Below are 14370 nucleotides of genomic sequence, written 5' to 3'. Positions count from 1 at the left end.
AACACATACCAGCTGATATTGTTATTGTTCAATGTTCTGAATGTGAGTTTTGTTTTACCGGTTAACAGCAAGAGAGTGTCGACTTCCAATTTATTTCCAATTATGTTTTATATGAACTTTTCTTATAAAAAGTTAATAAGAAAATGGGCAATAATTCTTCAATCTGCTGATCGTTGCAAGTTTTAAATCGGTTCCGGCGAAAGTGATTTATGAAATTCCACCTTGTTCAAGCAGTCCAGATGCCAATGGTAAACAAAAACGATGAATTATTGGAGCCGGGTAAAAACGCGTGTGTTTCCCTTAACAGTGAATAGTATTGTCATAATTTCCCATAGGGTAGTCATTTGTTTCTCACCTTCAGTATATCTCTGCGAAAAGTTCCACTTTTGGAAGAAATATATGAAAAATAAAAAAAATTTCGTTGATATACAGAAAACCGGTTAACCGATGGTCAAAACCCGGTTTTCGCGGTTAACTGAAAATGCCAATTTTTTCATTATTCGGTTTGCGTAACTGAATTCGGTTAATCGGTTTACCGTTGTCGGTTTAGGACACCCTAATTAAGGACAAATTTCTTTAAAATAATTACATTTTAATTAAAACAAAGTTTATAATCTTTACTTCCAAAATTGTTTTCTTTAAATTTAGGACACCAATTTTGTAAATTTGCGTCCCTCCGTTAAAGTCTAATGTCGTTGAACTGAGGAAATTTTACCTTAAAATAAAAAAACACATTCTTGTTCTAAAGAAATCGTCCTTAAAATAACTGAAATATTTAATCTTTAGATTTAACATAAAAAAGCTTCAAATATAGGCTAAGACTTATTTTGAGGATTTAGCATCTTTGGTTTAAAGTTTTTTTTTTTTGGAATTAAGAAAGCATTTTTACTTTGAGGTATCCGCTATAATTTAGATTTTTAAACTGGTCTGTTTTTGTACGTGAAAGGCTTTATTAATATACCTCGAAAAGAAAATGGAAAATTCGATAAATGAGATCTGAATCCTAATTTTAATTTTATTGATTCTAGATTTAAGGGCAGATAGGTCGCTAAAAAATGTTTTTATTTTATATAAAGAAGCCGCATCTTTGGCTCGGAATCAATACCAAAATCCGTAAGAGAAGGTCAAAATCATTGGATCCAAGTAAACTTTTCTTTTTTAATATAGATTCCATGGAATATGTACTTAGATGTTCTTTGTGCGAATTTTCCAATATTTTTATAAATACATCATATAAAAATACAATTATTACAAAATTATTTTGGACATATCTGTATGAGAAAAAAAATATGGATTTCATATATGAAATACTCTTAAAAATTCCAATTTTGACTTATTTTTAAATTAATTACAAAGCAAAAATTCTTATAAATTGTGCATGCCCTCTTTGAAAGGCAATATAGTTAATTATACCTAATTATTATTTGTCATTATGTAGTTAACACATCACATCCTTATGCTTAAATAAAATAGCCTGGATGGGCTTAAAGCAGCCCTATTTACTAAACTGCTTCATATCCACTCCAATTACCGACCTCAAAAGTTGGTCCAAAGCAGGAGGGATTATGTTGCATTTTTTTTTTTTTTTTTTGGTTTTTCTTTGATTCTTTTCACAAGGGTTTCATGACTTTTACAGAATATAGATCCCTTAGCTTAGCAAAATATTCGGTAAATGGAATAACTTTTTTTTTTTTGGCTCATAATACACGCAAAAATTTATGCATATGAGTATATGTATGTCTGTGTGTGTTTGAGCATGCAGTTGTATTCATAAATCCTTTAGGTCATAGTACAAGAATGTCTTTTGAAAGTCCCACGATGTGAAGGACTCTTACTACCTTTGGCCGATGTGAATGAGGGCAAAGACTGACGCCGCCTACGTACTGCTGGGCTAAGATTGTAGCGTATATTGGCCTGGACCAAAAGTTCTTTGAATATTTGCACAATGCCAATGTTCTCCTTTGCTGAGCATTCAATATAACCACATTGCCAGTCTTCACAAACAACCATTTCGGTGACCTCATATTCAACTTGGCGTTCACTTTCATTTACATCGGTTTTGTTTCCAACCACTACAATGGGTGGTTGTGTGCCTTTTTGTGTTATAATCTGTAGAATAAACAAAAGAGACAAAAAAACACAAGTCGTTAAAATTGGGATATGAAAAGTTGATTCAGTTAATCATAGAATAGGAAAGAACATCTGTTGGATTTTAATTTTCTAATGCGAAACTGTGAACTATAAAGGAATCACACACATTTTTTTTTCTGATTCAATCACGAAATTAATTGATTCAATTAATTTTTTAATTGAAATGTCTTCAATCACAGAAATGATAGTATCAATTAAAAATTAATTGAAGGCAATTAAAAAATTAATTGATGCAATTAAAAAATTAATTGATACTATTAGAATTAATTGATACTATTAAGGCAATTAAAAAATTAATTGATTCAATTAAAAAATGAATTGATACTATTAGAATTAAAAAAATTGTTGGATCAATTAAATGTTTAATTGAATTTTTTTTTTTTGAAAACTCAATTGTAATGGAAAAATTTTCATGAAATTTTTTTCTATGAATGTAATGGTTACGGTAAAGACTTTTTTCTATAATTTTGTCAAATGCTTTACAACTAATTCCGGGATCTATACACCCAAAGAAAATATATCTTCATCCTAGATCTTTTTCGAGTGAAACTAGGTTTTGTAAAAAAAAATCTTAAATTGATGTTTTTAAAATAAAAAAAAAAAACTCTTAACTCGTTTTCTTATATGTCATGGAAGTACGACTACCTATTCATCTTTTTGCATAAAATATTAAACGCTTCTATTTAATATTTGTGGCCATTTTGCTACTTTTAGGTCACTATGCATAGCAAAGGCATTGAACTATATAAGAAATCTCTCAAATTTCTTGGAAACAATCAACTAACAATACCACATGGATTAGGTCACTCTGATATTTGCAAATCTTATTGGAATTCCTTGGAAGTCGCATAATCATTGTCTATTCCTCAATCCACCTGAAGTTGAAAACACACAAACTTTAATTGCAGAACCAGTATATACGGACGCAAGTTTTGCTTGGCCGAAACTTTTGTACCCTCCACCATAGATTGTGTAGCAAGTTAACTAAAGACTATAAATTACGATATTTTTAACCTTCTTAACATTGTCTTCTAAGCTGTAACTTAATCCATATGGAGTTTTTACGACGGGTTTTCCCGACCTCGGGACCAAGGTAAGACTCTCGGGGCCAGGTACAGGAAACATTTTTTTTTGGACAGAGGAAAAAACGAAGGCTATTCTATTCGTTCAATGCAATGTTTCCTTTATAGAGTGAGTGACCTAACCTAGGAGAGAGATATCGGCATGGCATATGGCGATAACGTCTACCGAGCGGCGTCGGTCCTCGGACTTGTCACGCTGTGAGGTAGAGTATGTGTCAACGACACGCGGCTAAGGTGCTCGATGAGCGAGGGCGTGGTCGCACACCCCGTGCTAAGGAAGGGGAAATGGAAGAGCTTGTGGATAGAGTGATCGCACACCTCTAGCTGAGAAATAGTAAAGAATTGAGGAAATAAAGGATAGCGGGGCCTGTGCGATCGCACGCCTCTAGCTAAAGGATAGGGGGAAGTCCGAAAGCATAATCGATACTGCTGCATGTTTATGGGATCGTTAACACATTTACCGATTATTTAGTCATCAACGAATTGTCGTATCGATTGGACAAACTGTAAGATTCTTTACAAACACATTCCGTCCGGAAAAACTTATAGTCTGTAAGACGCATAACTGAGGAATAGGAGAGAATGAGGAAAGGGAGTAGCACGTGGCTAGTGCGATCATACTCCTCCAGCTGAGGAATAACAGATTATGAGGAATTGGAGAGACAAGTGGCTAGAATGGTCGCATACCTCTAGCTGTAGAGTAGAAGAGAATAAGGAAATGGAGGGACACGTGGCTACAGTGATCGCACTCACTCAACTGAAGAACAGAGGAGAATGAGGAAATGGAGGAACATATGTCTAGAATGATCGCACACCTCTAACTGAAAAATAGTGGAGAATAAGGAATAGGTAAGAATGAGGGGTGATCGCACACCTCTAGCTGAGATATAGGAGAATACGAGGAGCTGGAAGAACACGTGGCTAGGTTAGGTTAGGTGGTAGCACGATGTATCAGGCTCACTTAGACTATTCAGTCCATTCTGATACCACATTGGAGAACTTCTCTCTTATCATTGAGTGCTGCCCGATTCCATGTTAAGTTCAATGACAAGGGACCTCCTTTTTATAGCCGAGTCCGAACGGCGTTCCACATTGCAGTGAAACCACTTAAAGAAGCTTTGAAACCTTCAGAAATGTCAACAGCATTACTGAGGTGGGATACTCCACCTCTGAAACACGTTTTGGTGTTCGGTCGAAGCAGGAATCGAACACACGACCTTGCGTAGGCAAGGCGGGCATGCTAACCATTGCACCACGGTGACACGTGGCTAGAGTGATCGTACACCTCTAACTGAGTACTTAGAGAAATCGGGGAAACGGGGGAACGCGTGAAATCTACTATCCTAAGAATCTCCGAAATTCAAATCTGGGAAACGGTTTATATGAGATCTATATTAAAATATGGACCGCCAGGTACCAATTTTTGGATTGTTGTCGGATGTTCGGAACAACTACTTGTGTAAAGTTTCATACCGATAGATTGTTTCGTTCGTAAAGTAACGTGATTCCAACAAAGGGACGGACGGCGGATTTCGCTAGATCAACTCAGAATGTATAGTTTATGGATTCTCAGACCAATATTTCGATGTGTTAAAAAACGTAGTAACAATGTTAATATACCCCCATCCTATAGTGGTGGGCGTAAAAAGCCAATAGGAAATGGAAAGTATTTCTACAAATCACTTCAGAAACAATCTAACCTGGAACAAAAACTATAAAATTTTTTGTACAAAAGAATATATGAATTCTTCAACTGGCCCACGCCTGCACTGAAAGAAGAATTTGTTTTTCTGAGGGACGAAATTGTGGACAAATGAAAAATTCCTTTGACGTTGTTGCTTTCTTTCAACTTCATTTGGAGTTTTTATTGAAAATTCTAGAGACAAAGGTAAGGCATCAATGATAGAGTAAATAACACTTAATTCCAATAATTAGCCCAAAAATGTTCCCGCTTTGGAAGTAAATCGATTGATTCATTTTAAACAATCGGTCAGGTGAGCTTGAATTAAGGAACTGTCACTATACACCCAGAGAAGAAATATGATCACCTCAAACATGTTTTAAGAGCAAAATGTTATTTTTGAATGGTGACCATGTAACATCGTTTTCGCAACCATGTTATTTTCTCGGAAATCATGTATCTGATTTCGGCAAGCAGGTTATACTTGACGAGAAAATAACATTTTAGTGACAAACATGTTACATGGTCACCATACAAAAATAACATTTTGCTCTTGAAACATGTTTGAGGTGATCATATTCCTTCTCTGCGTGTAACATAACCCAAACTCAGTTGCCAGATAAAGTACCGCGAAACCCAGTCATAGTTCTGATATATGTAAAATACAATGATGATGAATATTGATGTGCAGGAGATAAAGTAGCAGTCGCCTAGTTCGATGAACCTCTGGGATGACACAGCATAAATATATTAAAAGTTGAAATAATGCCATCTCTAACATACAAATCTTTTTTTCTCCATGTATGAATTTTTGGAAGTATACCTAATATGTATGTGAATATTTGTATGAAAAACTTTAACAACTTGTGCGTCCATTATCATGGATTCCCCTTTGCTACTCTGAATCGATTGCCAGTTATTGATGTTTTTCACACAAACTCTAACGACAGATCTAATAAAATGCTTCTGTTGGCACTTTCACTGGAAAAACGCATTTTTGCAAAACAATTTTATTCAAATACCATTGGTGTGCACAAAAATCTCTTTTTTGCTTTTTCTCCATAAAGTGAACAGTCTTTAAAGAGAGACAGGGTGGATGCTAGGGAAAATTGTTGGTTTGTCTATTCACCATTAAACATGCTGAGCTTTAACAGAAAGTAATTTAATTTATATTGAATTTATATAATTTCATTATGTTATTAACATTTTATGAAGGATTTGTACTATGCTTGAGGATATACAGATGCCTTCTGATGTTTTTGTCTTTTGTTTGGGAATAAATGGCCTTGTAATACCATAAAAATTGTGTTATTGTATTTCTAATGAATTTCCCGGAATCTTGGAAGAAGAGCACATAAACTTGATATTATACATTACAGAACATGTGAAATTTGAAGATATCTTCAAGAAAATTCATAAATCTGAGAAAATAAAAGCGGCCGAGACAAATAAGTTTATGAAAAACAATGAACTTGAAGTAAATACGGCCAAAACATAACGACCTGGAGATATCTGACGCAAAAGTTTTATTACGATGAATTTGGCTTAAACGTTTTAACCTTAATATAAATATGCTGATGTTAATGAGCCTACTACGTAGTTTTTTTATAACGAAAATGTTTTTGTAAAGAAATTCAAATTTCAGTCTATGATTTACGAATAGACTTTAACTTCAAACTTAGAACTTTGGATTAATTCATTGATTTTAGGTTTCTCTTCTTTAAGGGCTACTTGTCTTACTTCAATATTATGTGATCTTATAAAATTGCTTCTGATTATTGGATATTTATTTTTATTTATATTTTTCCTGAAATTCCTAGGAGGACCATATGGCCGTAACAAATGCATTCCATTGTGTTATGTCATTAGCTAAGTATGTTAGTTCTCGCCATGTGTATCCCGCATCGTGTACTTCGGCATCTACTAATCTTCTCCACGTGTTCGCTTGTCTCCTTCTTCTGCGGCTTCCCTGTGGATTGCAGTCAAGTGCTGTTCTTGTTATGTCATCGTGCGGCTTCCTCAAGGTATGCCCGATCCACATCAATTTTCTTCTTCGAATTTCCTACTTGGTGGTACGCCATAGGTCTTCGTTAGTGATAGTGTTTGGCCAAAATATTCGGACTATTTTCTTAAGCAGCGATTAATAAACACTATAATAGCCTGTGGTTCTTTACGGAATTCCATGTCTCACAGCCATACAGTATTACTGATTTTATACTGGAGTTGTAGATTTTAATTTTCGTGTTCCTCGATATGTAAGTTGACCGCCATACCTTCTCTCGGGACGCGAAAGCGGCTCGGCCCTTGTTGAGGCGACTTTTTACATTTTCAATTGACTTCCCCTCTACTGCAATTATATCGTTGTTGCTCGCATTTATTCGCATGACTTTTGTTTTTGGATATTTATGGACATTCCAGCAGTCGCCGCATATTTATTTATATCGTTCAGCGTTCCTTGGATTTCTGTGCCCCTATGCGCAATAAGGCAAATATCGTCAGCGTAGTCGAGATCGCAGAGGTTTCCTTGTAGTCCTCAGGTTATTCCTGTATTACTCTGAGATTCTCGTGACATTATTACACCGAGAAGTATGTTGAAGAGGAGTGGTGAGAGGACACATCCTTGGCGTACGCCTATTTCATTTTTTTATTCGGTCACTAAGCTGTTGTTCGTGTCGTATTCGGCAAGTTGCCCCGTCGTACAGGCTAGCTATTAGTCAGATTATTTTTATGGAACTCTCTTATATTCCAGCGCTTTCAGTATTGCTTCGTGTCGTATGGTGTCAAAAGCTTTTGTAAAGTCAATGAAGCATAGATAAAGTAGTGAGCGCCACTCAAGGGATTGTTCGACTATTATAGTATTGACATGGTCGACGCAAGATCGCCGCGCTCTAAAGCCAGCTTGTTTGTTTCTCAAGCTTGGATTCACAAAGTCTGATAGCCGCTTATTTAGAATATGTTATATTACTTTGTTGAACATGTTTAATAATGTGATTCCCCTCCAGTTCTTGTATAGAGATAGGTCGTCTTTCTTTGGAAGCAAAGTAATAATACCTTCCTTGTCTTCCGTCGGTAAGACTTCTGTTGACCAAAAATTTGATACAAATGGTTGTAAAAGTTCGGCACTCAGCGAGCTATCGGCTTTCAATAACTCTGGAGGTACGTTGTCTGGACCAGGAGATTTGTGGGACTTCAGAGATGAAATTGCTTGGGCTATTTCTGGGATGTTGGGACAGGAAGTGTCAAAATGGGGTGCTTCTTCATGCTGAGGGCAATTGCAGATGTTTTCCAGAGGATGTGTTGGTGCCGTGAGCAGCTCTTTATAATAGTTATCCCATATTTTGATTTGCTCCTCTTTTATTGACGTTAACTCGCCGTTGCTGCTTTTTAATGGCTTGGATGTTGGTACCGCTGACCTCGTCAGCTGTCGAACTTTTTTTATATAAGTCTCGGTTGCGATGCGTATCTGCTGCTGCTTGTGCCGTTAGGGCGATCTGATTACTCCAGTTCCTTTTGTCCGATTTAGCGCTTTTTTCACCATTTTGTACAGCATGCTCCTTTTGTTTACAATTTTCGAAGTGGCATAACTCAACAACAGTGCATTTATAAACTTAATTCAAATTGTGGCGATAAATCACATTCAAGAACCTGTGTTTGCCGATAGTATTGTGAAGGTAGTCCAAAACCAGTTGGTAATCCGGAATAAATGGTGTATGCAGCTGAAATGCTTAAAAATACGATCGCAGTGCTTCGAAACGTGACATGTGATGAAAAGTGGATTTACGCATATGAGCCCGATATGTTTTAAAATAAGCAAATCGAAGCAAATGATCGCCTGTTTTTCAGAAAAAAAACTGGACATGCAATCGTAATCGTACCAACAACAGTAAATTCTGAATGGTACACAACCATCTTCTACAAAATCAGGAAAACCAAAGGCGGAGCAAACAACTCCATTTTTGAGCACCCAAAAAAATCGAGTTGATGAGTCATCCGCAGTATAGTCCTTACTTGGCACCGAAGGAGTTCTTTTTATCCCCGTACGTAAAAAATAAAAAGAAAAGTTTTTCAACACTTGAAGAACCGGTGGATTCGTTCAGAATGTATGTTTTGGAGATACATCAATCAGAGTGGCAAAAATGCACAATTGGCGCAAAGGTGTATAAAGTTTATAAATAAATTAGTAATTTGGTCTAGGGCAGTATTGCCAGTATTTTTATGGCTCTGGTCCCCAAAATCCCAATAAATGTTTGACAAGTGTTTATGTAAAATAAAAAATAATGAAATAGGAGAAGCCAATCATTAATAATTTAAACGTTTGAAAAAAAAATTGTCAAATTGTCAGCTTGCGAACTTCAATAAGATCAAGATTTCGGAACAAAAAACCGGAAATCGGAGACCGATTATCGTCTTCCAAATATTCGAAAAATTAAAATGGGCCTTCATTCACCATGTAGTTTGGATCCCCAATCTGTGATCCGGAAGTAGTGCAAACTTGGATCATCTCCAATGAATTTTATATGGGCTTGTCATAGGAGGAAGTACTCCCTTTTTGGATCCTTTGCATTGCTTTAGAAGTTGTGCCCTGGAAGTTAATTTGAATGAAAAAAATTTAAAAAGCGAAAAAAAATTATTACACAATTATTTTCCTATTATCTAATTTTTACAATTTGAAAAACTTTTTTGCTCCGACCAAGGGTTGAACCTGGGTTTGCTGGTACCATAACAGAACGCCTTAGCACACTCAGCCACAAACGCCATTGAACATAAAGCGTCGAAAGGTCAATTCAAATGTTTGTGATATGATCGTAATACGACACCAAGGAATAACATTCTAATTGATTCTCGAGATGTTCGTTATTAAATCTCACCAGCGGCAATTTTTTTATCCAATATTTTTCTAAAAAAATATTTTTTTATGTTATGCATAGTTTTTATTTTTTATTTTCGGCATATATTTTCGTATAGTTAAATATATTTTTTCCATTAAAAATCAACAAAAAAAATAAAAATTCTCGTAATTTGTAAAACCTTCTCAAAAGAACTTCCATGGAAGCGAAAAAGTCGAACGGCACAGGTTCAAATCCCAGCGGGGATGAAATTTATTTTTTTATTATTATTTTTTTACTTTTTAATTATTTTCTATTTTTTTTTATTTTTTATTAGTTTTCTATTTTTTGTAAAATTTAATTGTCCAAAATTTGCCCTTAAAATAGCCTGATTGCGTTCTTTCTAATACTTGTCCACAAGTACTGCATCGGAAGTAGAAAAAACATTATTGGGGGATCCCAAGATGCGCTTTAGGAGAAATGTTTGTCCACTTTTCCAAAAGGACTGCATCGGAAGTGGAAAAAAATCATTGGGAGATCCCACGATGCGCTTTAGAAGAAATGTTTGTGAACTTGTCCAAAAGAACTGCATCGGAAGTTGAAAAAACTCGACGGGGGATTCTTGGATGGGCTTTAAAAGAAATGTTTGTGGAACAACTTCCATTTTTCTTTGCTGGGAATGTAAACATAAACAGAATTCCGTGTAAATTATTAATGTAAACCGGATTTATTATACTGAACCGATTTTCAAAAAATGCCCAAATTTATGGAAATTTCCCACCGAACCCCTAAGCCCTAACTAAAAATTTTCGTCCCCATTCATGAAAAAAATATTCCCAAATCGGGATAAAATTCTCAATACTGGCCTAGGGTATCATATAGACGGCTACGCCAAAATTAAAGATCTTTCTTATCTGTTTAGTTCTAATATTTACTTAGATTTTCCTTTCGAAGATGGCTTCCAAATATGTATGAATTCTATGATGGGATATTTAAAAATCTTCTATTTAATTGCTCAGTAAAGGTGGGTATTAAGTTCGAGTTTAGCCGCTAAAAACATCATTTTTTTACGATTACTTTTCTTTAATAATCCATTTTAAGGAATACAAACTTTGTGAAAATTTGCTTTGGGCTTTTCCCCATCAAGTTATAATAAAATTTGCAACAAATATGTATAATTTCATGCATTTTTCTTACTGATTTAGTTTTCACTTTAGCGATTTTAGCGGCTAAACTCGAACCCAATACTCACCTTAAGATCAAATTTCTTTTAAATTCAAGAACAATTTAAAATTCAATGATAAACTAGAAACCTTAACATGACCTTTCTCCAGGCCCAAACATAATACAACCACATTCTATGGCTTCCCAGGGGGTCTTCCATAGAAAATTGATTTGTGTTGTCAATTTGCCATTTTCCATTTGTATTGAATTCGTTTTGTACTTACCAAATTACGCAATCTTTCCACTTCATACCACGATTCCCGATCATTCACATCATAGACTAGCACAAAAGCTGCCCCCGAGCTTATGGACAGGGTCCGCATAGCAGGAAATTCATAGGAGCCCGATGTATCAAGGATGTCCAGTGTAAGTGCAGAGCCATCGGGTAAATCGTATTCGCCACGGTGTAGCTCCTCAACTGTTTGTTTGTAGCGGGGATTGAATTTGTCATAGAGGAACTGTGAAATGATGCAAGTTTTACCCACTTTAGCAGCACCCATGACCACAATGCGATGTTGTTGTTTACGCATCAGATTGGACGAATGTGTTGAGGTATTGCAACGTTTGGTGCCATTTGTCGAAGACGATGATGAAGGATAGTCCGCACTGTTGGCACGCGTCGATTTCAATACCGAAGTCAGCGATGGCAAACGTATTCGTTGACAAGACCCAGGCATTGTGGCGCTGTTGAAGTCCTATATTGAAATGTCACAATTACGGAATGCTCCGAGGGAAGCCTCCTAAGGCGGATATTGTTTTGTTTCGTTTCTTTCCGTTTTTTTATGATTGATGCAATCGGCGATGATTATGGTGTCCAGCAGCGTTGGCAATGGTGTTGATGGTAGTGTCCTTTTGACGAATACTTTAACTGGTCCCAGGAGGAGGGTTGTTGCAAAGCGTTTTCTAGGACTTTGATGATGATATTAAATAAATGAAATTTTCTTGTCTACTCTACCATTTGAATAAACTGAGCCAGGTATTGGTTAGTGTTGGATCTCAAGTTTCCTTCCACTTTTGCTTGTCTTTTTGTCTTGGGTGGTTATCTAAAATATGGGTCAAAATGAACATTTTTATTATAAATTTATTGCAACAAAAAAGTTTATAGAAATGAAAATGGTTTATCTTCTTCCGTTTTGTTTCTTCTTTAATTAAAAAAGTTTAAACGAAATTTTTAATTGCTCTTGTAACCACTAAGATGGCCCCCACCTACTACATGGCTATTTTCACAATTTTAATATTTCTTTTTAATTGTTCATCTTTGGAGTTTAATTTCCAAGTATCCTACTAAGGCTTTACATCTGTTTTTCTCTCGAGGACTTTTTCTTTAATTTGAGGTCTGTGGTTTCTCTACTTTATCGTCAAGGTGTTTAAGGATTTTAATATTCCACAAACCCAGTAATCAGTTTAAAATCTTAGACATTATTCAAAGGAATTTATTTATGCTTTTGAGAAATTTGTCAAATTATTTTTTGACAGGCATATAATAAGATTTATTTGTAGGAGGTCAGGCCGTAAAGGGTAAAGTACTCAACAACCACAAAATTACACAAATTCAAGAAAAGTAGAGTTGGTGAAAAATATGTTTGTGTTCTCTCTTACACTCTCTCTTACACTCAAATTCAAGAAAAATGGTTCAATATTATTTTTTTTTCGCGTTTCAAGAAAATTAATTAAAATGTTTTTAGCTCTACGGCAGACAGACACTGAAAAAATATTGTAGTGAAACCAACGATTTCTTGTCCTTAAATTACGAATGCAATACGGGAAAAATGAACTACTTCGTGCAACAAATTGAACTAAATTATATTATAAAGTAAATTTTTTCAGATTTCCATAATGCGTTGTTGAAATAACGAGAATATACACATTAGCGTAGCTAGACAATTTTCCTAGGGGGGGCTATAGCCCCCCTAGCTAAAACTTTATAGACTGAACTTATAGGTTCAACTAATGTTTTATTTCATACAATGGAATAAAAAATAGACATCAAAATAACTCGACAATCACTTTATAATAAAGCAACTAAAAGTACCCCACGGGAAATTGGTGCAAATTGCCACTGTTAGTTGCAATTTTCACATTTAGTGAAATAAAATGATCAGAATAACCTTTTGTTCGACATATTTCAAAAGTTTTTTTTTTCATTTAGGGTTCGATTAGGAGCCCAAATTGAAAGAGATTTCTAAGAGTTTGTCCGAGACTGGTTCCTGAGGACCTGTTTATGGGTTGCTCCTGCTAAATTGTCCCAGGACGTGTCCTTTGGGATGACGCGTCCTAAAATGTAAGTTTACTCCGTCAATGACAAACCCATGTTAAAGTGGACGGTCACTTCCATACGTTTTGATCAGAACTGGGACTGGTCCATACACACCAGGGACTAGTCCTGTACTATTTCTGAGGTTGATCCATTTCCCGTAGGGTAGTTCCACACTTTTGCCAGCAAAAAATTGGGAGTTGTTCTAAAGGCACAACTTTAAAAGCACTTCCAAAAATGTCCTCACAAAGAAGTTAAATGAGTAATTTTTTGTTTTCTTTTTTCAAATAGTTTAAAAAAAGAGTAAGAATAAATAAAATGGTACAAATTATTCAAATTTTGCCACAAAAATGCCAAATTCATTATAGAAAAATAGATAATATTTGAAAAAACGTTTCAAACAAGCGTTAGAATGCATTAAAAATCATAAAAAAGTATAAAAATTATTTATTTGGGAAAATATCACAAAATTTTTAATTCACATTCAAAACACTGAATTCAGAGCACACCCTAAGAAGTGATGCAAATTCATTACAACGGTTGTTGAAACGGTGGACATTCGTTCTATGACAAGTTCATATTACATTCATCGCTTCTCCGCCAATTTTGTACCACTTCCAAACCCAAAAAGAACATTTTCACTTCTTTTTTGGCGACGCTTTTTTGCAGCATTATTAAGATATTAATTTATGAAAGAATAGTTTTAATATCAATTAGTATTTTTTATTCAACTAAATCATAAGTTCAACCACAGCTTTATTTCATAAATATCAGACTTCTACCACAACTTAAGTAATTCGACTGTACATGAAAGTCTTTAGTGAAACTTTGTGCGCTGTACGAGTATATACTTGTTTAATCTTTATAAAAATGTAAAATCGTAAATAGGTTTTCAAATTCTGGGGGGCTAAAATTTTTCTGGGGGGGTCTAAGCCCCCTCCCCAGAGGCCTTCCTACGCTTATGAATATACATCTCATAAAAGTACAAATGAACTAAAAGTAATGAAAAAGTTGTTTTGGTGAGAAGTAAAGCAAAATTATTTTCTGTTTTAATGTTGAATTACACACCATGTGTCAATCCGTGCGTTGATGGAAGGGTTGCTTTTTTTCTCTTTGCGGCAGTCTATTTGAGCATTTGAATTCAAAGAGAAA

The 14370-nt window shown here is 35.2% G+C and overlaps 1 protein-coding gene across 1 annotated transcript in view; it reads right to left on the bottom strand.

The window, feature by feature from the left end:
- Nucleotides 1-1374: 1374 nt before the first annotated feature.
- LOC142239256 (ras-related protein Rap-2b-like) overlaps nt 1375-14370 on the bottom strand; it is a 28430-nt gene continuing 15434 nt past the window's right edge. Inside the window, exons 2-3 of the mRNA XM_075311036.1 lie at nt 11189-12007; nt 1375-2109 (exon numbers count right to left, since the gene is read on the bottom strand). Coding sequence (XP_075167151.1) covers nt 1780-2109; nt 11189-11641 — 783 coding nt within the window. The 5' untranslated portion in view covers nt 11642-12007 and the 3' untranslated portion in view covers nt 1375-1779. The remainder of the gene's footprint in view (nt 2110-11188; nt 12008-14370) is intronic.

Source organism: Haematobia irritans, chromosome 5, assembly GCF_050003625.1.
Source record: "Haematobia irritans isolate KBUSLIRL chromosome 5, ASM5000362v1, whole genome shotgun sequence".
Classification (NCBI taxonomy): Eukaryota; Metazoa; Arthropoda; class Insecta; order Diptera; family Muscidae; genus Haematobia; species Haematobia irritans.
This window is presented reverse-complemented; position numbering and strand designations above follow the sequence as displayed.